The sequence below is a fragment of the Plecotus auritus genome (genome assembly GCF_963455305.1).
Source record: "Plecotus auritus genome assembly, chromosome: X".
Classification (NCBI taxonomy): Eukaryota; Metazoa; Chordata; class Mammalia; order Chiroptera; family Vespertilionidae; genus Plecotus; species Plecotus auritus.
This window is the reverse complement of record NC_137784.1, coordinates 113,948,940-113,975,988: the sequence shown is the minus strand read 5'-3', so window position 1 is coordinate 113,975,988 and position 27,049 is coordinate 113,948,940. Positions and strand designations below refer to the sequence as shown.

At 38.9% G+C, this 27,049-nt stretch overlaps 1 protein-coding gene across 3 annotated transcripts in view; it reads left to right on the top strand.

Annotated features, from left to right (window-relative positions):
* The window catches only part of MOSPD1 (motile sperm domain containing 1), a 35,197-nt gene extending 31,150 nt beyond the window's left edge, over nucleotides 1-4,047 (top strand). For 2 of the 3 annotated variants that reach the window (XM_080651944.1, XM_080651946.1), the window contains one exon: nucleotides 84-1,670. In XM_080651944.1, coding sequence (XP_080508070.1) covers nucleotides 84-115 — 32 coding nt within the window. In that variant the 3' untranslated portion in view covers nucleotides 116-1,670. Of the gene's footprint in view, nucleotides 1-83; nucleotides 1,671-2,203 lie in introns of those variants that run through there. The other variant, XM_080651945.1, reaches the window with a different exon arrangement.
* Nucleotides 4,048-27,049: the final 23,002 nt, after the last annotated feature.

Here is a 27,049-nt window from a genome sequence, read left to right as displayed (position 1 = left end):
TTGAGGGCTAAACAATTGCTTATTGAATGGAAAATTTTGTAAAATGCATGTCTTTAACTGTTCTTCATTTTCTTTTCTTTCAGGTCTTATCACAATGGCTATATTTAGAACATGATCAAGGAATTCAATTGACTTCTGAAGTAAATTTATCTTGAAAATATGAATGTGGACTGCCTTTTATCTCTATTTCACTCCATTAATATGCTATAAACTATTGAATGATTTACAGTGATTATAAATATATAATATATATTTTAAATTACTTTATAATTTTATTCAAAGGACTCCAGCACATTATGTTATAAAAAAACACACACACACCAGGATGCTTCTGAGTAACACTGAGGAAATTCTTTGAAGAAATTCTTTTTATATCTAAACCTATTGTGCAAAAGACTTTAATTAAAACATTTGTTATTTTCTCATCTTTTTGCTAATTCACTTTAAATTTACTTTAATTGTTAGGCTCATGTGTCCTTCAAAGTTAGTTAAAGGCCTAAAACAGCAAACTGACTAGCCTAAAAATAAAATTACATTTATTTCCTTGCTACAAACATCAACATTACTATGTAAATTATACCTTGGCTTCTATTATAAACAGTTGCTATGGTGTTTCTGAAATAAGAGTTGTACAGTTAATGTGTGGAGGTTTTTTTTTTTATATAAAGCACAAAGTATTGAGGAATCATGCTTATCCTAGGGCTCACAGAAGACAGGACATATTTAATTCATCTTCTGAATTACAGAATAGGTTGTGGTCCAGACACCAAACATGTGGGGTTATTTTAAACCTCATAAAAGTAGGCTGACCTCTCTTATTTGGTCTAAGAAATCTAAAGGAAGTTGGGCATGTGTTTAGTTAGTGGTTCACCTTGGCTTTACCTCTGGATAACAGGAGGAAAAATCTATTTTTTTCTCCCCAGCCTCTTGCCTGACTGTAAGAGACTAGGCCAGGTTGGGATTACCAGATACCAGATGGTTTATGTGGAGATAATTTTTCACCTTTAAACCCTAAGCCAAGTATATAAAATCCTTGATATCTGTGTCTATTTTATATCAGTCACCGAGACATTTTTAAGTTTATATTTATTATTAAGACAACTTTATGAAAAAGTTCCTGAAGCACAACTATTTACATTTCTTTATAGCATCTTCTGATCTCTAACACATATATGCAGTTTTAACTGTTACTGTCATACTTAGGATTTTTATCTGAGAGCACAATGCATTAAGAGTCTCAATTCTTTTTTCAGATCTTTTTACAGAATGAACTTATGCACTGCTACTGTAGTATTCTCAAGGAGTATATGTAAAGACAAAATGTATGCCTGAGGTTGGTTTTAGCAGGAAACAGTTCTTTGAGTCTAACCTAAAAGCTTTTACATATACTCTTTCACAGAAAATCCTGATTGGTTTAACCATTTAGGGAGCATAAATGATTAAAAGGATCATGTCTATACATTGTGTAATGAATGGAAAGCACATAAATGTCAATGTAATCTATTTTGAACTTTGTAAAAAAACCTGTTTGGAGGCTATCCTTGTTTCTCTGTCCATCTTAAATCCTGTGTGTGTGTGTGTGTGTGTGCGTGCGTGTGTGTATGGGCATGTGTGCACATGCATGTGCACGCATGTATATGTATGTGATAACACATTGTAATAAAAATAAGGTACTTAAAAAATAAAAGAAAATGGAGACACAAGTTTCACATTGATTTACACATTTTATTTGCGTTACTCTGAGGAACTCAAAAGTTTTAGCTCTCTTAATTCCTAAACTATCTCCTATTCCTGTGGGTTAAATAGAAAAAAATGAGCAAAACGTGAGCTTAAATATCTTAAATTTCTTAATTTACCAAAGCAGCTAATATTTTTAATTATTGAAAAAGTAACGGTCACGTGCTTCAAAAATAAAAAAATAAAAAGGTGTATAGTGAAAAGTTACTCCTCTCCATCCCTTTCTACCCATTCCCTGTCCACTCATCACCTTACAAGTGATCACTTTTATTAGTTTAAACATGCTATTGTTTCTTTATCCAAATACATATATACTGGTATCCCCTGCTTTTGGAAAGTTTACTTTATGCCACTTCTTTTACAAAAGTATTAATACTTGTTTCCCTTAACCAAAAGATCTGAAAAGGATTTTTGCTTTTATGAAAAAGGCAAAAAGCAAAAACAGTGTTCAATGTTTGTTTTGCAGTATGCACCCGGAGCAGCAAGAGTGGACCCCACCAAGCTCCTTACCTGGAAATTACACTCAGCATGTCAGCGTCAAGCCGCCATAGCTTTGACCTCTGAGCATGTGTGATTTATTATCTTGCACCCATTAGCAAGATGTGTCCTAAGGTAATTGCTTCTTTGCTTTACACCATTTCAGCTTTTGAAAGGTTTCATAGGGATGCAATTCCTTAAAAGCATAAAAATGAGAATAGTTTCAGAGAGTGGGGGAAACCTTATTTTTATATGCTTTTATATAAAAACTAGAGGCCCAATGCATGAAATTCATGCATGGGTAGGGTCCCTAGGCCTGGCCGGTGATCAGGGCCAATCTGTGGGGCAACCGGTGGGGCTATTGGGGTGCCCCCACTGGCACCCGCCTTGGCTGGCCTGGCACCACCCACTTGTTAGCCCTGCCCCTCAGCCACGCCCCCCTCCCACCGCTGCTGGTCACCTCCCTCTGTGGGGTGACTGGCAGGGTGACTGGGGGGCCCGCACTGGCACTCACCTTGGCTGGACTGGGGCCTGCAGGCTGGGGGAAGCTCCTGCATTGAGCATCTGCTCCCTGGTGGTCAGTGTGCATCATAGTGACCGGTTGTTCCACTGTTTGGTCGATTTGCATATTAGGCTTTTATTATATAGGATGGTAGCATGTTTTACATACTATACTGCACCTAGCATTTTTTTTTTACTTAACACTATATCAGTAATTGAACTTTCTATATGATTAATTGAAGAGTGTCTTCATTTTTTTTATTACAGCTGCGTAGTATTTTCTTGTAAGGCCTGTAGCATAATGCATTTTACCAGTTCCTCCTTGATCAGTTCTATCAGCAATGCATGAGTGCTTGTTCTTTCATCATTTCATTAGCCATGTGTTTTCCAATCTGATACATGAGGAATGGTATTTCATATAGTTTTAATTTTTATTAACTTATAAGTGAGGTTGAGTATATCTTTTCATAGACTAATTTATTTGCATCCTTTGTCCCCCAACCCCTGCTTTCTGGTGGGTGGGTGAGTTTTTTTTCCTATTGACTTGTAGGAGCTATTTGTGATATGAGTTGCAAATATTTCCTTTCAGTTTATAATTTTCTCTTGACTTGGTTTATGGTGTCTTTAGCATGCAAAACTTATTCTGGGGTAGTTGAATTTATTAATCTTTTATGACTTCTGTGTTTTGAATCATAGAAAACCCTACCCCAATCCAAGGTTACATGGATACATGTATGTATACAAACAAACACAAGTTAGGAGATTTAATAATATAATAGCAAAAAAACTAAACTAAAAAGCCTTAGGTTTAATCTTTAAAAAGTCTCAAAACCTTTAAACTAAAAGATACTCCTGGTAAACACAAAACTAGACTTGAACAAGTGGAAGACATCGGGATATTCTTGGATATGTATATTCTTGACATCATAAAGATTTCCTTTATTTCTAAGTTATATAAATTTAACATGATTCCAATAAGAATACCAAGTGGTTTTGGTATCTTTTTTTTTTTTACCTAGGTAAGTTGATTCTAGAATTCATATGGAGAAATAGGCATAGCTATGAAAACTCTTTAAAAGAAGAGTAAAGGGGGAAATTTTCCCAATATTAAAATATATAACCCCAAAATTCCAACAGTGTGGTATTTGCCCATGAATAGACCAATGGAAAAGAATCAGAAGTACAGAAACAGATGCAAATACATCCAGGAATTTAGTATATGATAAAGATATCATCTCAAAATAGTGGTCAATAAATAGCATGAAATCAATTAGATGGACATCTAGGGGGGAAAAAGGAAGTGGGATTGAGCATTCCACCAGAATAAACTCCAAAAGAAATAAAAATTTAAGTGTAAAAAACAAAACAATAAAAGTGCTAGCCAATGATGTGGCATCATTATTTCCCATATAATCTTGGAAGAGGTTAATTCTTGATGACTCAGTAGCAGTATTTCATATCAATTACCAAATTTGTAACCAGTGTTTCCCCTTGGCAGTTGTTTTTCTTCTCTGCTGAATATGATTTCCCAGTTTTATAAAAGGGCCTCCACAAAAATTAATTGCCAAAGTAGATTCCTAGAATCATAAAACTTGGACCTTCCTATTAGAGATTACTTAATTCAACTCACTACGTCTTGCCCTTTAATTCAAAACAATGCTGCATTTTGACAGGCTGTAATCAGCAAGAACTGGGTGCCTGGCAAGTGATCATACACTGTGTAGCTGCACTGTCTAGATTACAGTTCACAGTTGAATGTGTCGTGGTATTGGGGAAGGGCAGAAAAGAAAATGGAACTTAGCCTTTGATCCAATTCTATGCTGAAATGCGTGGCATACCCTACAAATGTTGTAGGAGTTGGGGGTACCTGAGCTGGCTTTTAAAGGGTGGGTTTGACTCATATGTGGAAAAGAGTTGGGTTCATAAGAAAAGGCAAGGATGCATGTGCCACAACATAGAGTTGTTTTGAAATAGTTTCTAGGGAGATATCTGAGACTGCAATGTATGCACCATTATTACCTGTCTACCAGAAAGAAAACTTTTTCCTGCCATGATTAAAAGGGCTGGACATAGGGTATTGAGGAAAGAACCAAGCTTACTAAGGGGCCACAACTATTACAAAGGTTAATCAAGGATAAGGTAAAGAGGTAGTTTTCATTATGAAAGCAATTATGATTCATTCTAAAAAGGATCTAGCAAATAGGCACTGTACAGCAAGAGCCATGGCAATAGCTATAATTATCTATAACTGCAGGTGTTTCTGCCACCTTAAGATTGTTAGGCCTCCACAATTCTGCTACCTGAGTCCACTTCAAAAGGAGTTATACAAAGTCGGCATGTAAAGTTTCAGGTTTCTAGAAGGGATTCTGGAAATGAGTGTCTCCTAGATATTTCATTCACCAAACAATTGAGTGGAAAAACTATATAGCAGCTGCCCAGAAGACACCTCCAGGGTTTCAACACGGAAATGGAAATAGAACGCTGAGGTTTCAAAACTGCTATTATGAAAGAGATTGAAGATTTCAAGTAGCATCTAAAGCCCTGACATTTTGAGAGAACATGCCTAAAGGGAACAATTTATAATAATTAGAGGGAGGGTGATACTGGGACCATGCAGCTACACTAGAAGATTCTCTACAGAGCCTAGCTGTATTATCCCAGTAGCAGAATGTCAAGTTAGTGATTATTTCATCAGGAAAATATTTGCTACACCTATAGTCTGGAAGTCATAAACAACATACCAAAGCAGAACATTACTCTCCAGGATTAAGTACCAAACAAAATGACAAAGAGTTGACCCAGACTTTGAGATGAAGCCTTATCCAGTTCCCACATCAAAGACCCTTTAAATAAGCCATAGGCAGAAAAAAAAAGGAATCAATTCGGACACTGGTTTGGAGACACTTTATATAACCAAGAGAAAAAAAAAAAAACATGCAAATAGATCAAACCCAATCTGGCTGTTTCCTTTATTTTGTTCATTTAGTTTCTCTCTGATTTGCCCCTGTCACTTGGTTAATCAAAAGCTGTCCAAAAATTTAAAGTGACACCTACACTGGGCTATGTCAGCTCAGTACCTAATAAAAACTGAGTCCAGTAGGAAGATGATGAGGGGAATGTCCAGTCCACTAAATGCATTTTTCAATTAGCTGAGTGATTGCTTTGTGAATCATAGACTTAATGAAACCACAAGCTGGGAAGTTTAGGATGTGATCCAAGTAGGTGGGGAAAAGCTGTGATTCAATAAATAAGATTATTTCAGGAGCATGTAGACAGATTTTAGTCCACCAAGGTAGAGAAAAACAATGCAAAATCCATCTTGACAAACTGAAGTGTGAGCTGTGCTAATGGTAAGGGGAAAATGTGCTAAATCCTGGGATGGATGGATAAATTACTTTTACACAATCATGTCATAGGAGGCAAGGTTAGGAATGGATTTATTTAGGGAATTGAAATGAAACCTCTCTCCTAATGAACAGGTTTTTGGAGCTAATCACTGTATACTAGTTAAATTGTATCTTCTGTTTTCAGGCTGTTAGGAAACAGGTGTTTTCTGTTTGTGGGATTTTTTTCTTAATAGATTTTATTACTTAGAACAGTTTTGGGCTCACAGCAAAGTTGAGCAGAAACTAGAGAGTTCCCATATACCCCTGCCCTCTCAAATACATTCATAGCCTCCTTGACTATCACATCCCAAAGTGATGCATTTGTTACAATGGATGAACCTACATTGATTCATCATTATTAAAGTCCATTGTATATGTAGGGTTCACTCTTGGTGTTGTATATTCTATGGGTTTGGACAAATGTATAATAACATGTATCCACCATTCTAGTATACAGAATAGTTTCACTGCCCTAAAAATCCTGTTGGGGTTTTCTTTTTTAACTTAATTTATTATGGAAATTATTAAACATGTACAAAAGCAGACAGAATAATATAATGGAACCTCTCTCATTTACCCATCACCTGCCTTCAGAAATTACTAACCATGGCCAGTTTCAAAGAGACATTTTGTAAAGACTGTAAGAACATAGTTATAGGCAGATAGGTATTACTTATGTGGAAAAAAAAGGTTTCTTCTCAGTAATTTTTGTTTGTTGTTAATCCTCACCTGAGGGTGTTTTTCCATTAATTTTTAGAGAGAGGGAAAGGGAGGAGGAGAGACAGAGAGAGAAATGTAAATGTGAGAGTGATACATCAATTGGTTGCCTCCTGAACGAACCCCGACAGGGGCCATGGATCAAGGTACGTACCCTTGACCGCAATCAAACACTAGACCCTTTAGTCCATAGGCCGACAGAGCCAAACTGGCTAGAGCATCTTTTCAGTAATTTTTAAGTGAGTGAATTATTTTTGGGTGACCATATATTAAGTACTAACTGTGCTAGGCACTTTTGCACTTGATACCTAGACCCTTGCAACTCAAAGTTGTGACCTGTGGACCAGCAGCATGGAAGCTTATTGACAATGAAGACTCTCTGGCCTCACCCCAGACCTACTGAATCATGTCAACAGTTTAACAAGATCTGTATGTGCATTAAAAGTTAGGAAGTCTGAGTGCCTGGCCTGAGTAAACACTTAAAAATCTCCTAACAATCCTGCAACAACACCTCAAGGCAGATATTATCATGCCCAATTTATAGATAAGAAAACTAAAGCTCAGAAATATTATTGGCCATTCTAAGATTTCACTGCTTTTAATAAAGTTAGATTTGTCTGGCTTCCGAGTTTATTATTTAACCACTTATAGCATGCTGTCTCTCAGCTAGGGAGTTCATTTGTGGAGCAACTCAGTAAAGGATATATAGTATGTGTTTACACAAAAACAACCAGTCATCTTGATGATCTATAATAATAAAAGCATAATATGCTAATTTGACCAGATGACCTTCCAGACAAAGCCGGGGCTGCCGAGGGAAGCCTGGTGCTGGCAGCCAGGGGTAGGAAGGCCTACTCTTGCATGAATTTCGTGTATCGGGCCTCTAGTAACAACAATAATAGAAAACCAAGCTGCAGTGATTCAAGCAATCACTTGCTCCACTGAAAGATCTTTTCACTTTTCAAGAAGTTATTATGGTATCATGTAGATAGCTAAGTATTTCAGAGTAGTCAGAAAAACAAACAAACAAATTGGAGCAATTATCAAACTCACTCCCTTTGACAGTGACTGTTGATCCAAATATGAACCAAACTGCAAACCACAGCTCTCCCAGAACAAAAGGTTTTGCTGTAAACCAAAATAACTGGTAAATGCATTAAAAAAAAAAAAAACCAACAACAACCCATTTTCATAGTAGATAGGCAGGAAGGGCAGATAGTTGGCTGCTATTTCACTTTCCAACCAGCCAGGGGGGTCTAAGCCTACATATATAGCTCCTGTGTGAGTGTGAATTGCTTACACTGAGAAGGAAGCCTTAAATGCCTGAGCACTGCTGGACAATGCAATAGGCCCTTTTGTTTTCTGAGTGGCTTTTTGAAAGGGGTATTACAGGGAAAGATAGAAAAATCATAATTCCTGGAGCATGCCCCAGTTTAGCAGGAACTCATTAGATTTTAGGAACTTCTCCCCTCTAATCCTGGGAGATTAGGCCATTTCCTTCTCTCTGCTGCCCTAATGACTTTAGGGTCCTGCATTACAGGATCAGCATGGCAATGAGCTGATTTGGTGATTAATTAGACTCTAGCAGTAACTTGATGAAGTTCTCAACTCAAAGCTCCGGGGATACTGTTCAGGGCAATCTGCCCTAACACACAGGCACACAAACAGACCAGGTGAAAAGGCACACAAACTGGCCTGTGATAGACTGTCACAGGGGTTATGATTCACTTTCTACTTACAACTAGATGACCTGGATACAACTTGCTGTTGTGAAACAGTAATCCTGAAAAGTAGTAAACCTACTGGCTCAACAAAGCTAATGGCCTTTATGCATGAAATCAAATTCTTAGTGTATCATCTCTGCCTTATAAATGGCTATTTGGATCACTTTATTCCACATTCTTTTTTAAAAAAATCCCACATTATAAACAGAATGACCAAAGAAAAATTCTGAGATGTTCTAAATTACAGCAGCTGGAGAGTAAGAAAGGAACAGGAATAGTTAAGCAGTTAATAGCTGTGGGGCAACTAACAAGAATTGCTCACATTCCTGAATATATGTGGGAGCTTTGAATCAATCTTCTGGCATCTATTAACTGACCACTAGATGCCATAGCATCCTGCATATGCATGAACTTTCAGGACTGTGGCCTGTAGCCAATCAATAGTAAATATTTCTTCCTTATAGACTGTGCACCCACCATAGAGCTGCCTCTGCTTCACCTTTTCGTGCCCACCTTATCTGTAGCCAATGTAAATTCTTTCAAAACAACTTACATCATTCCTTTCCAAAACAAGATATGAAAGAGTCTGCAACTCCAGGTCTAAAGACATGCTGTCTTTTCCATCTGGCCATGCTGCTGGTGGTTTAGACTTCATACCCCAGAACCTGGTCCTTTTCTGGATAGCATATGGCTCAATAAACCTTTTCTTTTAAAACAGACTTTAGCAGTGGAATTTGATTTTTGTTTAACACAGATTTCATAATAGTTTATGGCTAACCTTTCCCTCATGCTAAAAAATATAGTTAGTACTAAAAATTGACTCAAAATAGGCCAAAAAAAGCCATATACGGCAAAATAGGTAACATTTTGAATTGTTTTAAGAATGTTTTTCTAAACAGTGAAGAAAATTCTAAAACAGGTTTAGTACTGTACTTGAATGTTTTAATCACTATATTTTCCTCTGAAACTTTTACAATGATGTTTCTAAGATCTATTTATCTAATCTTTATAAGGTTAAGAGGGCAGTTATTATTTATACCTCTTTTGCAAACTGAGGCTCTGAGAGTTGAAGTTACTTGGCATCCACAAGAAGGCTGCCCAGCAAGGAAGGGCAGGGCCAAAATTGGCACCCAGACCATAACCTGTCTCTGTCTTCCTTCCATTTACCACAAAAATGGTGGAAGAAAATGACAGCACACAGATAGTCACATAATTATCCACTTAAAAATCCATGGCAGCTGATAACATCTCAGGATTATTAAATCAGTTGGAAATATCTTCACTTTGGAAATTACAAATTCTACTTGGGTTATTTGGCAAGGTAGAAGACGTTGAGACATGAGTAGCTGCATTCTTCATGCATATTGAAGGCCTTTGGGTTGTAAGCTGTGATTCTTCATGCATATTGAAGGCCTTTGGGTTGTAAGCTGTGATGTGGACCCAAAGCAATGGCATTTGGCGTAGGGCACATAGCTAGATGCTTTCTTTCTTTTTTTTTTTAAAAAAATATATTTTATTGATTTTTTAACAGAGAGGAAGGGAAAGGGATAGAGAGTTAGAAACATAGATGAGAGAGAAACAACGATCAGCTGCCTCCTGCACACCCCCCACTGGGGATGTCCCCACCACAGAGGTACATGCCCTTGACCAGAATCGAACCTGGGACCCTTCAGTTCGCAGGCTGATGCTCTATCCACTGAGCCAAACCAGTTAGGGCTAGATGCTTTCTCTCTTTCCCTCCCTCACTGCTCCTCATCCTCTCCTCACCTGTGGACCAACAGCATGGTTGTTGCAGGGGAAAGTGATGAATGTTCTGGAAGGCAGGAGCCCCTACTCAGAAAGTAGGGAACTGGAGCACCATTGCTCTGACTTCAAGAAGGAAGAGAACATTCACTAAACTGTAGTGTCTCCCAGCCCAAAGTCAGATATCCACTGTACCTCTACCTCAGGGGCTGGCTTCAAAGGGAACCATTTGTTTGAAGTAATTTCTTCTAAAGGGCACATCCTAAAGGGTCTGAGTGGATTTGTGTATGTGCTGCTATCTAGTTGAGAGTATAGTGTTTGTGACATGAACAGCAAGTTAAGTTTGTGCAAAGAAGAAAGATTGCAGAGCAGTCCAGGGAAGAAGAGGATAGGGATTCCAAATTAATCTGAGCCATAGAACCCCCATGGCTTCACTTCTGCTAGCCCTTCCTGGTCTTAGCATGACTTTCAGTCATTATTTTATGATGTTATGGGCTATAGAGGACCCTGTAGAGCTCTTTCCCACAAGGGAGTCCTCGGAGTTGGACTCCAGGGGATTTGGGCTCCAGTTCAGATTACCTCAAGGAATGACCATTGTAGATATGTAGATAACACACTCACAATCAGCCCAGGAAATAAATTCCATATATAAACCACTTACATTTGAAAGGCCCCTGTTATTGAAGTCAAGACTATTTAATCTACAGTTAAGGAAAGAATTTCTGAAATTTTCTGTGAGCCTTCCAGGCTTCTTGCATCACTAGGTAAAAGGAATAGAAAAGGGAGATGTTTTGGACAGAACAGAGTGTGATGGGGGTATCAACACACAGAGGGCATTTTGTAACATTTAATCTAAAGATAAGAGTTTTGCTAATTATTGAATAAGTGTATGGAAGCAAACAATGTCCTTGCTCTAAAATTTTTTGTATCAAATACCGTAACACTCCCCAAAAATCAAGGTTCTGGTTTGTGGTGGGGGCTGTATGGACACTTGGAGCCAATCCTTTCTTAAGCAAATTGTAGTCTTTAAAGTATAAAATTATAGAGATGGAGAACAAATTAATGGTTACCAGAGTTCATGGATGGTTGGGGTGGGTGTGATTATAAAGAGGTACACCAGGGTGATTTTTGTGGTGATGGAATAGTTTTGTATCTTGATTGTAGTGATGGTTCCACAAATCTATACATGTAATAAAATAGCTATTCACACACATTGTACCTATGTCAATTTTCTGGTCTTTATATGGTATTATAATTATGTATGATGTAATCATTCGGGAACACTGGGCAACTTCCTATAAATCTATAATTATTTCAAAATAAAAAGTTAAAAACATCTTAAGCACAATCCTGCATTTCTTTTAAGTGCTCTATAAAAGACTTCCTTTATCTAATTTTTCTTTTGAGAGAACCCCACCCCCTCCACACATACACACTATAACACGTTGATTCTTGAGAGTTAGAACTATGGACTTAGGAAAAAACTTTCTTTTCCATCTTAATTTCTTCATTGGGAAAAAAAGTCAGAATGCATGTTCCCTTCTTTTCTTTTAACTAACAGATCTGATGTTTTGGATGTAGCTATTTGATTGGTAATGCCTTGAGAAGACTGGAAAGATTCTACATCTGACTGAGCCAGCTCTTCTCCCTGTCATGAAAACAAAACAAAAACATTTTAAATTCCTTTTATGCCTTTGATATAAATAGAAGCACAAGGATAGGAAGGAGGGAGAGGTGTCTTGTGGTTCTGAAATAAGAGGCACCTGGTCATCACACAAAGCAAAGAGGTTCCTTTCAGCTCAGAAGGAGCTGTGCTTCTGGGGTTCAGAAACATGGAGAAATTGACCCAGGAGGTCAGGGACTTGGAAGAATAACAATTCAGTTTGCTTCAGAGAGGGGGCAATTTGAGCAGAATGTAGAAATGTGAACCAGCTTCTCCTTCCCACCTCCCCAAGTACACCAGAAGAGGAGATGACAGAGCCTGAGCCCTTCAGTGGGAATAGGTGGTTGTAAAGGCAGGTTATAAAGGGATTTGGAGGGGAGCACTGCTGAAGACTGTCAGCTTCCTGACACTATCTCCCAGAGGCCCCATCTTGGTTTTCATAGATTCCAAGTTTCTGACTGAAACTTCTTCAGTACATCTTATCTGTCCCATGAAACCAGGCACTTGACTATAAACTGTCTCATATTATTTTGAGTCACAGAGGCCTAAGTTCAAATCCTAGTCCTACTACCTACTAGCATGTGATTTTGGGCAAGTTGTCTTAACCTCTCTGCCCCGCAGTTTGCTCATCTGTTAAGTGGGAGTAATACCTGCCTTACAGGGTTTGTAAAGTTTCTGGCACCTAACAGGTGCTTAGCAAATGTAACCCTTCTCTTCATTGTTTCTCATGTGAAGGCCACATTGCTCACTAGATTGGAAGTTCCTTGAGAGAGATTCTTTCTGATCTCCAACCCCCACCCACCACCACCACAGTAACTAGCATAGGGTTGGGCACACAGCATGTGGTTAATGAGTCCTTGTTGGCAAGGTGAAATAGAGCTTTCCTGGCTACTTCAGTGATGTTGACGAAGATCCAGAAATAAGTATAAGGGAACATCAACATTCCATTTCAAAGATATGAAGTTAACATGCTGAATTCTTTACTTCCTTGATACATTGTTATCATAAAACTGTCCGTGTGATAAGGATTTTTTTTGTACAAATGTAATTTGTGACAAATAAGTAGTCCAAGTAAAATTAGTGGCTTAAGAACCTTGACAAAATGGCTTCTTGATCAGTTTAGCACATGTGGAGCAGTAAAAAAATCAATTATAGACTGATGTGCTTTTAAGCACAGAATTCAGAAGGTTATCTATATATATAAAAGCCTAAGCGACCCTTACGACCAGATGACTGGATGACTGGCTGGTAGCTATGGTGCACACTGACCACCAGGGGGCAGACACCCAACACAGGAACTGTCCCCTGGTGGTCAGTGTGCTCCCACAGCCAACCTCCCATGACCAGCCAACCTCCCATGGTCCTTCCCCCTGGCCAGCCAGCCCCGATTGGCCCCGATCGAGACTGGGTAAGATGGCCCCGATCGCCCCTGATCACCAGCCAGGCCAAGGAACCCCACCCATGCATAAATTCAAGCACTGGGCCTCTAGTCAAATATAGAAACAGAATCTGAAATTGACCAAGTCACATCTATACTACAGTCATTGTTTTGAGACCATATTTCAGTCTACAGTCATTTGTGTGATCCAATGGAAAGAGTAATGGATCCAGAAATGAAGACCAGAGCTATAGTCCCAGATTTAGTCATCCATTCACTCATTCAGCCAACAAATATTTACTGAGCACCTACCATGGGGCCAGGCTCTATGCTTCACAGACATGACTCGGCTCTGCATGGAATTTCCTATCAGTAGCTGTGTGATCCATGGGAAGTCACTTCATCTCATTGGGTCTCATGCTCCCCGTCTGTCAAATGGTGACAAATCTATTTATATAATAATTATGATAATTTTATGAAGAATACAGGGGCCAGAGCCTCACAGACTGTAGATTGTTCTCTATTATTGTCCTCTATGTAATGGTTACATGAATAACTTGTGATCATTTGAAAATTATGTCCAAAGTCTATTTCAAGGGGGCTGAGCATGTTCTGTCTCTCATTTTCCTTCCTTACATATTGGCAGTGCCAACCAAGACCAGAGTGAGCAGAAGGGACTGAGGGCCCTATTATATTGGGCTTATGAACTATAGCAAAATGGCACTCCACTTTGTGTTCTCAAATGGGTTGGATTTCAGACATGGTTCCTGTTATGGGTTAAATTAGCTCCCATTCAAGTTCTAGCCCTGGGCACCTATGAATATGACCTTATTTAGAAATGGGTTAAGATGAGGTCTTTAAGGTGGGCCCTAAACCAATATGGCTGATGTTCTTATAAGAAAAGGGAACTTTGGATATAGACACATATATAGAGAGAACACACAAAGACACAGAGGGAAGAAGACCATGTGAAGATGAAAGCCAAGTCTGAAGTTACAGAACCACAAGCTAAGAATGCTACCAGAAGTTGGAAGAGGCAAGGAAGGATCCTTTCCTGGAGGCTTCTGAGGGAGCATGGCCTTGCCACACCTTTATTTCAAATTGCTAGCTTTTGAAACTGAGAGAATAAATTTCTGTTGTTTCAAGCCACCCAGTTGGTGGTAATTTGTTATAGCAGCCCTAGGAAACTAATATAGTCCCCAAAAGAAATAGCTCCACAACATACTTCTTTCTGCCCTCCATGTAGTCATGGTGCCCTCTCATTTTCTGTATGTGAATCCACGTAAAAATGATGCCTTCATCCTGGTGCTTAAAAATATGGGTCTCCAGAATGGCCAAAAAAGCTTATGTGGAATACTGAATTCCATTTTATGTTGTTCAAATAAATCAAAATGGAAGGCAAGAGTACCCTCCTATTCATTTACCACCTCTGCCTTAAGTTTGATGGAAAATAGTAAGAGAAGGCAGTCCTGAGATCTACTGAGCAAACAGCATGGAGACTATTTTGGGAAAGTCATGGAGTCCATTTTGGACCATGATGAAGGCCAGCGGGGCTTGTAAGAGAACCAACCTCATCTAAAGTTTTCAATCACCGCAAAGTATCATTGTGTTTTAGAGCCAAGCTGCTAGCTTGTCTCCTAGACTCCACTCTTGCAGCCAACCAGAGGCTGCTGTCCTAGTGAAGGAGGTGTGCCTTCTATTGGACAAATGAACGAATCATATTAATCAATGCATATGTGTTATTTTGAAAATTTACTATTTGGCAACCACCATAGTAATTGATTCAGGCAAGAGTCATAAATGGATCCTAAAACAAATGAGTGAAAGTTTTATGGGAAGCATAATATTTATGTACTCTCTAAGTATCTTCCCATATATTAGTTATTAACTACAAAATGAAAAAAAAGTATCTTTATAGTGGAAAGACCTGGCAGACATCATCTTAACCAAAGTAATCAAAATTAACACCACCAACAATCATGTACCTTTTTATGTTTTTCTCTTGCCATAAATGCATAACTTCTCATTAGGAGGGCACATCAGGCAAACCCAAATTAAGGGATGTTCTACAAAATAACTGACGTACTCTTCTAAAGTGTTGATGTAATGAAAGGCAACGAAAGGTTGAAGACTGTACCAGATTTAAGGAGACTTCAGAGAATTAAGAGACATGACAACTAAATTCAATGTGTGAACCTAGAATGGATCATGGACCAGAAAAATAAAATAGCAATGAAGGACATTTTTGGGACAAGTAACAGAATTTAAATATGATCTGTATATTATATAATAGTGTACAGTATCAATGTTATATTTCTTGAAATTGCTAACTTTACTATGTTTTTATTTCACAATTCCCTTGTTCTTGGAAACACATTGAAGTATTAAAGGGCAAAGGGAAATAATGTCTGTGACTTACTCTCAACTGTTTCAGAAAAAAGTGTGTGTGTATAGGGGGGCGGGGAGAGAGAGGGAGAGAGGGAGAGAGAGAAATATGTAACAAGATGCTAACAACATGAACCTTTGTAAAGGGTGTGTGAAAGTTCTTTTTGCCATTTTTGTATACAATTTTCTGAAAGTTGAAAGTATTTGAAATTTAAAAAAATTAAATATATTATTTTTAGCATTTAACTATGTGCCCAATGCCATGTAAGTGTGAGATATTCATAGGAGAAGGCAGGGTCTCTGTCCTTAATCCAGGAGTTCACAGTCTGGGGTGCACTGGAAAAATAAAGAGGTCAGCACAATTCAGTGTGATAAAGGATGGTGTGAGGGCAGAGAAGAGGTATGCTAAACTCAGACTTTGAGGGGAAGAGGGGGTCAGAGGAGGTTCTTAACAGAAAAAACAAAGGGGAAGCTTAAAGTTGGGTGAACTAATTAAGTTTGGGGTGCCAGTGGGACGTGCAAGCAGAGCTGAATGACAGAATATGGGAAATAGAGATGATGCCTGGGCTATAGGCAGCAAGAGGAAGCCACCTGCCAAGGCATGGATTAGCATGTGTCTGGGGTCAGGCCAAAGTCACCATAGCCTCTAAGGCGGTGGTTCTCAACCTTTCTAATGCCGTGACCCTTTAATACAGTTCCTCATGTTGTGGTGACCCCCAGCCATAAAATTATTTTCGTTGCTACTTCATAACTGTAGTTTTGCTACTGTTAATGAATCGTAATGTAAATATCTGTGTTTTCTGATGGTCTTAGGCGACCCTGCTAGCGGTTCTCAACCTATTGCATTAGAAAGGTTGAGGACCACTGCCTGCGGCATTAGAAAGGTTGAGAACCACTGCCTAAGGTAACATAAACACAGACATCATAAAAAAAACAAACTTGAGGCTAAAAGGCTGAACACAAGTGTGCTTTCTGATGGTGTGAGTTGAATTTTGTGGTGCTATATACTGAATGTCTCAGAGACATCAGCCCCCAGATTGATAAATATAAGTAACGTGGACAAGGGCATGACCTCCATATTAGTTAGGATTGCCAATAATAGACTGTGAGGTAGGAAGGGAATGTCAAGTGATCATAAGAAACTAATGAAGTGATTTTTCAAGAACAGGATGAGCTTTACCAGCAATAAGGATAAGGTAGTATCCAATTAACACAACAGGATGGGGAGAGATTGTTGTTAATAGGAAAAATCCTGAGAACAGTACCAGTTCCCATAATAAAGGGAAATCAGTGAGGCAGTGCTGCTGTTTGAGAAGTTGATTGGGGAATGGGAATTTCCACTCAATTACGAGATACAAGAGCCAGGATAAGAAAGTACATGAATGTTCTAGCAAAGGCCTGGTGGGAGGTCATTTTTTATCTTTTATTTGAAAACTTTCATATTGTGGAAAATTTACAAAAATAATGAGAACAGCACTAGCTTAAACCATGTGAAATTGCCAAAATATGACAATTTTTTAGTGAAAAATGGCAATTTCATGTTTCAAATGAAAATGAAGCCCATATCCCATCACCCACCTTCAGCAGTTACTGACACATGGTCCATTTCATTTAATCCCAAACCCACCCATTATTCTGGCAAACTTCAGTGATTTGAAGTAAATCATGATGGGAGTTTTAGTTACTTAATTTTCTCAGTAAGGTATTCAAATGGCTCAAAATTCAAAAGGTACATCACATTGTACACCTTTAATATATACAACTTTTGTCAATTTACACTTCCATAAAGTTGAAAAAAGGTACAAAACAAAAGAACAAGTGAAAAGTCCCCTTCCAAACCCTGTCACCTAGCCAACAGCTCTCCCTCATTGGAGACAACTAATATTAAGTTTTTGCAAACTTAAACAAAGTGATTGCAAACTACTCACAATGATCTGCACCTTGCTTCTTTCACTTAGCAAAATATTTTGGAAATTATTTTATATCAACACATAAAGAGCTTCCTCCTTTTTTCAGGTTACCTAGCATTCCATTTTTTGAGCCATACTTTAATCAAATCACTGTTGATGAACTTTTAGGCTGTTTCCAATCTGCCGCCATTACAGACAGTGCTGCAATAACTTACCTTACACATTCATCTTGCACAAAAACAAGCAAGTATATTTGTAAGAGAAACTCCTCAAAGAGGAATTGCTGTTTGAAAGGGAACGTGCATTTGTAATTTTAATAGATATTGCCAAATTGCCCTCCATCAGGTAGGAGTTATTTTAATGCTGTCTTTGCCCTTTTATCACCCACAGTTTCCTTGCTACTCTTTTCCATTTACTCCCAGGGCCCCCAGGGGACCACTGCAATATACAAACTCAGAAGCACTCATCCCTCTGACCTCAGCCTCCTATGGGTATCCTTCTACTACTCTCTGGCCCCCACAGCCACCAGCCTGTTTTTCCTCCCCTCTTTTCCCAGAGGTCATGTGTAGCATGCTGGTTTTCTTTCTTCCTTCCAAGTCAGCCTCATGATTGGCTGTTTTGCCATGCTAGTGTTGACCCTTGGACTTACTCTCCCATGACATTCTGTAGCACCTGCTCTGCCAATCCTTGGCCCTGTGAGAACTCCACCATCCATTTTCTCCATCCTCCATCCTCCCTCTGCTCCCAGGCTGCTAACTTTTGCTGGAGAAGGTCATGAACTGGCTACACAACAAAGCCAGGACAGCTAGCCTCAGCAGGGCCCCAAGGGCTGGGAGGCAATCCTTTCATACACTTGTATTGAATTTCTCTCAGGGATTGTTCCAAATCTTCCCCCTCTCCTCAGAACCCTTGTCCCACCCTCATCCCAAACCCTCAGTGGAGGGTCTAGTTGTGGATATCAATGCCAGAACACAGGTCACCTAACAGGGGCTTCCTCAATTCTTCCTTCTTTATCTTGTCCTTCCCTGCTTCTCTGCATTTTTGCTTTTGCCTGCTCATCCCCCATCCCTCAGTCTCATGGGAACCAGGGGACTTTCCTCTTCAAGGTTGCCTCTTCCACTCGTGACCATGACAGTAGGTTTTTTTGTCTTCTGCACCTACTCCAGGACTATCCTCTTTCCCTCTGGGCAAGCTTTCCCCACCCATTAGTTTTTCCTCTCAGTGGAAAAACATTTTCCCCTGTGCCATTGTTCCATATTACCATCAAACTTTTAAAATTTAGTCATCTTTAAAATTACACAACTAATTCATACCTGCTGACTTCACTTACTCCTTCCCAGTCAGCCCCAAAATTTAACAGAAAAGTCAGGAAATAATAAGCCAAAAGAAGAAAATAAAACCACCCACAACCCCACATCCAACTGTTAATATTTTGATGTATTCCTTTCCAGTCTTTTTATATGCACATATAAACATTTGTATATCTATATATATTTTTCTTACAAAAGTGGATCATAGTATACATCCTGTTTTGTCATAATATATTTCAGACATTTCAACTTTGCTATGAGTTGTCTAACCCTGGCTATGTAAATTAAGTTCCCTGAGTCCATTTCCTCCTGTGTAAAATGAGGACTATTTTAAGTAACTACCTCACAGGGATGTTATGAGGATTGAATGAGATAAAAATACATAAAAACACATCACAGTTCTTGACACATAGCAAGTTGAATTAATGTTAGCTATTATGATCTTCCCACGTCAATAAATATAGCTCTACATAATAATTTAATGAGTTCTGTCACTGCTGTATCTAATAGGCGTGACTAAAGCACTGCAGTGACTCACCAGCACATATTCATTTGGCACACGAACAAGTTTCTCTGTGGGATAAACTCCTAAAAGCAGAACTGCTGCTCCAAAGGCTATGTGCATTTGTAATTTTGATAGATATTGCCATATACCCTCCGTCAAGTGGAAGTTACCATGATATCTCTAACTTATTCTTTAAGGCTGCTTTACATTTTTCACTGATACAAACCCAAACTATGAAAAACATTCTTATAACTAAATCTTTGCATAGGTCCATGATTATCAGGGCAGAGGAAAGAGTATGAGTAAATGTTGAGATGGGGGAGCAAATGATGTGCATGGGAAACCACTCATATCAGTGACACATAGAGAGGAGAATGACAAGAGGTGAGGCTGAAAAAGACAATGGGACGAAATTCTGAAGGACTGTGAATGCCTCCATTATTTATTAATTCAGTCACCACATACTTAGTGACCACCTACAACAGACCAGGCACTAGTTTAGACACTTCGTTTGCTTAGTGAACAAAAAACAGTAAAAGGTTTCTGCCCTGGAAGAGCTTACATTCTAGCAGAGAGACAAACAATAAAAATAACTAAACTATAAAAAATGTTGAAAGTGATAAGTCCTATAGAATAAAGAAAAAGTAGAGCAGGTTAAAAGAAATTAGGAAGGCTGGGAGTGGGGGATATTAATAATAATTAATATTAATATTGTACAGTGCAATATTAAGTAGAGTGGCTGCTTCATTATGGAGTTTGAACTTATTCTAGCCATGAGGAATCACTGGAGTAGCCATTTACTTACATCATCACCATCTTTGCCATATCCACATACATCCTGACACCTGATATCTAATGATTTTCTTTAAATAAACTTACCATGCCCTATGTTAGATTATGTTTATTTCATTTTTCAAATATATTTTTATTGATTTCAGAGAGAATGGGAGGGGGAGAAAGAGATAGAAACATCAACGATGAGAGAGAATTGTCGATTAGCTTCCTGCATGCTCCTCACTGGAGATCGAGCCCACAACCTGGGCATGTGCCCTGATCGGGAATCGAACTATGACCTCTTGGTTCATAGGTCAATGCTCACCACTAAATTATTTTAAAGGAAGCTTTATAACACCAACATAAATAGAAATTCAGTATTGTATGCAATGAAGGTCCAGAAAAGAAGACTAGAGGATACCTAGGACTGGCCTCTTTCTTTCAGAAACCAGCTTGTAAATAAGAAAAATAACAGCAAGCCCTTTTCAAATTCTGTGCTTATTATTTCTCAGGTAGCTTAGTGTTTTACATGTAGCTGAAATTTTATCTTAACAACTTTATGAAGTAGGTACCATTATTGTCCCCATTTGTTTAGGAAGAACTTGAGCAAGTGATTAACCCTCCACAGCTCCAGTATCCTCCCAAATAAATGGGGACAATAGCCCTGACCTGTTTGGCTCAGTGGATAGAGCATCGGCCTGTGGACTGAAGGGTCCCAGGTTCAATTCTGGTCAAGGGCATGTACCTTGGTTGCAGGCACAGTAGGGGGTGTTCAGGAGGCAGCTGATCGATGTTTCTCTCTCATTGATGTTTCTAGCTCTCTGTCCCTCTCCCTTCCTCTCTGTAAAAAAATCAATAAACTGTGTTTTTAAAAATGGGGACAATAATGGGTATATAGGAGAGTAGTGTCCATGGCTTCTGCCCACTCCATGTCATTCTTGGAGGACAAGAAAGGGACAAAAGCTCCCAGCTACTTCATTCTCTGACCACTACCTCCCAAATTCCAATGATTAAGATTAGAACTACAGTACTTCTTCTTTTTTTTTATTAAGGTATTATATGTGTACATATCTTACCATTGCCCCCCACCCCACTCCCATACATGCCCTCACCCCCCAATGTTTTGCATCCGTTGGTTACTCTTATATGCATGCATATAAGTCCTTCAGTTGATCTCTTATTTCCCCCACCTCTCCCTAACCTTACCGCTGTAATTTGACAGTCTGTTTGATGCTTTACTGCCTCTGTAACTATCTTTTTGTTCATCAGTTTATAATGTTTTTCATTATCCCCAAATGAGTGAGATCATGTGGTATTTTTCTTTCATTGACTGGCTTATTTCACTTAGCATAATGTTCTCTAATTCCACTACAGTACTTCTTTAGAATAAAACACACCCACAGTTAAATTTGTTGGTCACTTTAATTTTCCTGTGAAATTTCATCAGAATGTTCAAATTTATTTCAGACTTGATAATAGGAGTTTAAAAATGCACCTTTGGAGCATAGGTCCTGGCTTCTTTTGGAAGAGGGCAGACATGGGCAGATTCCAGTGGGGAGGGGAGGGTTGGCACTTGGGGAGCTAGAGGGAAAGAGGCAGCAGAAAGCAAGGTAGGAAGAAATGAAAGACAAATTGTATCAACTTCAGTTGTCTCTAATTCAAGTCCCTTGGGGAAAAGAAGCAAAATAAAGTACAGTAAATAATACATTGCTAGAGAGATAGTGCCTAGGCTCTGTTAATGTGCTTAGTCTGCCCAGCCATCTTGGCTCAGTGGTTGAGCATCGACCTATGAACCAGGAGGTCATGGTTCCATTCCCGGTCAGGGCACATGCCTGGGCTGTGGGCTCAATTAGGAGGCAGCTGATCAATGATTGTCTCTCATCATTGATGTTTCTATCTCCTTCTCCCTCTCCTTTCCTCTCTGAAATCAATAAAAATATATTTAAAAAACAAGTCATTTTCATTAATAGAAAATAATATGGGACTTTGAACCACTCAACTGAAGACATTTGAACCAGAAATATGTCTTTCCCTGGTTTCAGTTAACAGTGAATAATGAGAATTCCACAAAGTCACACAGATGATCCCAGGTTCCCTGAAAGGCTTACAAACAAGAGAAGTTCAATTTAATATAGTAACCCTGGATTGTGAGCACCAGTGCTGTCCTTCAATATTTGATTTATAAAGGGAAGATGAGCCCTTGAATACAGTAAATAATTAGATTTTAAATAGCTTAGAGAAAATTGGAGACTAAAGAAAACTTCTCATGGAAACAAAAGAAATCTAGGAGCAGAAGGAGTTAAGATCTCTGGTACAGAGCAGGCATTGCCCAATGACCCCACATAGCCCATAAATGTAATGTGTTATGTGGGTACTGTGTCATAGAGGAAAACAGTATTGGATCTGATTGGTGCAGACCATCTATAATGGGATAGAAATCTTCAAAGGCAAGCATACTACCCCTGGTTTACACAATTTAGGAAAGGAGACATCAAAATCCTTTAGTTGATAGCCTGGTGAATGTAAATGTAGGATCTCAAATTCAAAACATTGTTTAAACGAACTAGTGTATGTGAACTACATAAATGAACATGCATTGCTGGTGGGAATATAAAATGGTAAAATCACTTTGGAAAACAGGCTGGCAATCTATACTAATAAAAGCCTAGGTGGCCCTCGCGCATGATGTCGTCACAAGATGGCCACCACAAGATGGCCACATGCACAGCAGAGGCGGGGCCCAGTGGCCGCTCTGCGTGGTTAGGCCTGGGGGTCCCACAGCTCTGCACAGCATGGAGGAGGCCGATCCCAGCAGAGGAGGCAGGTAGTGGCAGGGGAGGGCAGTTGTGGGTGATCAGTCCAGCAGGGGAGGGCAGTTGGGAGTGATCAGACTGGCAGGGGAGCGGTTAGGGGGCAATCAGGCAGGCAGGCAGACAAGCGGTTAGGAGCCAGCAGTCCTGGATTGTGAGAAGTATGTCCCAGATTGGAGAGGGTGCAGGCTGGGTCGAGGGACACCCCTTCCCCATGCACGAATTTTGTGCACCGGGCCTCTAGTTTCTTATAAAGTTAAACATGCATTCACCATATAATATAGTAATTCTACTAGGTATTTACTCAAGAGAAATGACAACACACATCCACACAAAAGCTTAAACACAAATATTCATAACAACTTTATTCAGAATAGTCCCCAGTTGGAAACCCAAATGTCCATCAAAAGTCGAAAGAATAAACAAATTGTGCAATATATGTACAATGAAATACAACTCAGCAATAAAAACTGATGAACTACAGATACAGGAAGCAACATGGATTGATCTCAAGGACATTCTAAGCAAAAGTAACGAGACACAAAAGAGTATATATTGTATGATTACATATATATATATATATATATATATATATATATATATATATATATTTCTATAAAAGAGAAAGCTAATCTACAGGAGTGGTCAAAAGTAGGTTTACAGTTGTGAGTACATGAAACACAGACTTTATTCTTACATCATTATAATCATAACCTGCATGTCTTTTTTCCACACAGACAACTGTAAACCTACTTTTGCCCACCCCTGTATAGTGATGAAGAAAAGGAAATCAGTGTAACCTGGAGCCAGCAGTGGGGATGAGCAACATTAACTACAAAGGGGCAGTGGACATTTTCTGTGGTAACAGAAGTGGTCTATATCATTTTTTAAATATCCTCATCTGCCCTACCTAGTTTTGCTCAGTGGATAGAGCATTGGCCTGCGGACCAAAGGATCCAGGGTTCGATTCCAGTCAAGGGCACTTACCTTGGTTGCAGGTTCCGCCCCCAGCCCAGGCCCTGGTAGGGGTGCATGCTGGAGGCAACCAATTGATGTGTTTCTCTCACATCGACGTTTCTCTCTGTCTTTCCCTCTCTATTCCACTCTCTAAAAGATCAGTGGAAAAATATCAAAAATATTCTCAGGTAAGGATTAACCAAAAAAATAAAAAATATATAAATTATATCTTAATAAAGTTGATTTTTAAAATAGCATAAATGTAAAACTCTTCAAAAGTTGAAGATTTAGCCCTAGCTGGTTTGGCTCAGTGGATAGAGCATCGGCCTGTGGACTGAAAGGTCCTGGGTTCGATTCCCTTCAAAGGCACATGCCAGGTTGTGGGCTTGATCCCCAGTGTGGGGAGTGCAGGAGGCAGTCCATAATGACTCTCTCTCATTATTGATGTTTCTATCTCTCTCTCCCTCTCCCTTCCTCGCTGAAATCAATAAAAATACATATTTTTTAAATTGAAGATTTAAAGTTATTTCTTCTTAGCAAGTACCTTATATGAAGCATCCTATGTAAACTGTGTACCAAGATGCAGTCCCTCCAATCAGAAAACTACTCTCTTGAAAAAACTAAGCACACAGGCATGGTGGAAGGGATTGGGTTCGATGCTATATGGAGCTGGAATATACAGTTTACCAGGCTCCTTTATTTTTATTTTTAAAATATTTTTATTGATTTCAGAGAGGGAGAAAGATAGAAACATCAGTTATGAGAATCATTGATTGGCTGCCTCCAGCATGCCCCCTACTGGGGATTGAGCCTGCAACCCGGGCATGTGCCCTGACCAGGAATCAAACCGTGACCTCCTGGTTCATAGGTCGAGGCTCAACCACTGAGCCACACCAGTTGGGCACCAGGCTCTTTTAAATAGTGCCTACCATGTTTGAGGAATGACAAAAGGAATTAAAAGCAAAGGATTCATTAGGCTGGAAAGAAGACCAATGTATACACTAGGTTGATCAGAACTGTGATCAGATTAAGGACAAGAAATGTATTCTATATCACCATGTACCCTGGCCTGTCACTGTCATCTTGTGAAATGCCTTGTAATAGAGAGGCCAATCAATCTGGAGGCAGCTTGACTTTGTCTAAAACATGGTACCAATAACTGGAACAAAAAGTAGAAAATGTTAAAGGACAAGAGGGATTTCAGATTCCTTGGCCAGACAGCAAGGACTCCCTTGCCATCCCTATCAGAATGGAAGCTCTCTCATTCTCCTTTAAGTGTTTGGTAAAAAGTTCTACTAAGGTTTTGTTTGTTTGTTTGTTTGTTTGTTTGTTTGCTTTGTTGTTGTTAATCTTCACCCGAGGATATTTTTCCATTGATCTTTTAGACAGAGTGGAAGAGAGAGGGAAAGACAGAAAGATCAATGTGAAAGAAACACATTGATTGGTTGCCTCCTGCATGAGCCCCGACCAGGGCCCAGGCCAGGGAGGAGCCTGCAACCAAGGTACATGCCCTTGACTGGAATCAAACCTGGGACCCTTTGGTCCACAGGCCGATGCTCTATCCACTGAACCAAACCAGCTAGGGCTCTACTAAGGTTTTAATAAATGCAGGAGATGAGGAATTGATGTGGAATATTTTATTCATCTATATAGCTTTAAAAATTAAAAGATGAGGGAAATATATAATTGAGTATATCTCATATATAATCTTAGGATAGAATTCAGAGTATAGGCACACTGAAGTGGGAAATATTCTGAAATTACTTTTTTAATCAGAGGAATCTGATTAAATCACAATTTTTAGGAACTGACGAGATGTAAAAATAAAAAGTGTGGCGTGCTGTGGTCATTTCTGGGTTCCACGCTTGAAGGATATTGACAAACTGGAAAATGATTGGAGGCCAAAGGCCATGATGGTAATAATGTCTGGAAACCATCTCATAGAAAAAAAGACTAGAATGGAAACCTAGAAGAGAAAAGATTTGTGGAGACATGGTAGCTGTTGCCAAATATTCAAAAGTCTATATCTATGGGAGAGGAAATGGATTTTGCTTATTTTATGGCATTCCCAATGACAAATTAGGACCAATGCATGGAAGATATATTTTAGTTCAATATCAGGAAGAATTTTTGAATGAGTAGAACTCTCTAATAGTTGAAAGGCTCTTTGACTTTCTTTCATTGAAAATTCAAACAGAAGTAAGTAGAGTCCAACAGTGATAAGGGAGTTCTGATCTTCTCATCCCTTCCCTCACACAATTAATAACTACTTCCTATAACATATTTATTTTAAATTCTATTATTTCTTGATTATACAAGTAACAGATATTCCATGTTGAAAAATCTGAAAATAAAAAGAGAAAAGCAAATGAAAATAAAATCATCCATCTTCCCACCTCCCAAAGACTTGAACATTTTGGCATATAGCTTTACAGACTGTCTGCTATTTATCAATTATATATTGGCATATAGCTTTACAGACTGCTATTTATCAATTATATATTGGCATATAGCTTTACAGACTGTCTGCTATTTATCAATTATATATATATATATATATATATATATATATATATATATATATATATATATAATTTTAAAAAACAAAAATGAGATCCCATTAATCACAGTTTTTTTAACTTTACAATATAGTGTAAACATCCTTCCATGTCAAGTGATATATGACTGTGTCATCATTCTTAATGGGTGCAGAGATTTCTATGGAATGAATGTACTGTAATTTGTTTAACTCAATGTTTCCCAAAAGGTATTCTACATTACAGCAATCCTATAAGATGACCCTCAAAAAAGAACTTTGGTTAAACAGTTTTAAAACGTTCCATACCAGCCCTAGCTGATTTGGCTCAGTGGATAGAGCGTCGGCCTGTGGACTAAAGGGTCCAAGGTTCGATTCCAGCCAAGGACACATGCCTGGGTTGTGGGCTTGATCCTCCCCCTGCCCAGTAGAGGGTGGACAGGAGGCAGCCGATCAATGATTTTCTCTCATCATTGATGTTTCTCTCTATCCCCTCTCCCTTCCTCTCTGAAATCAATAAAAATATTTTTTCAAAA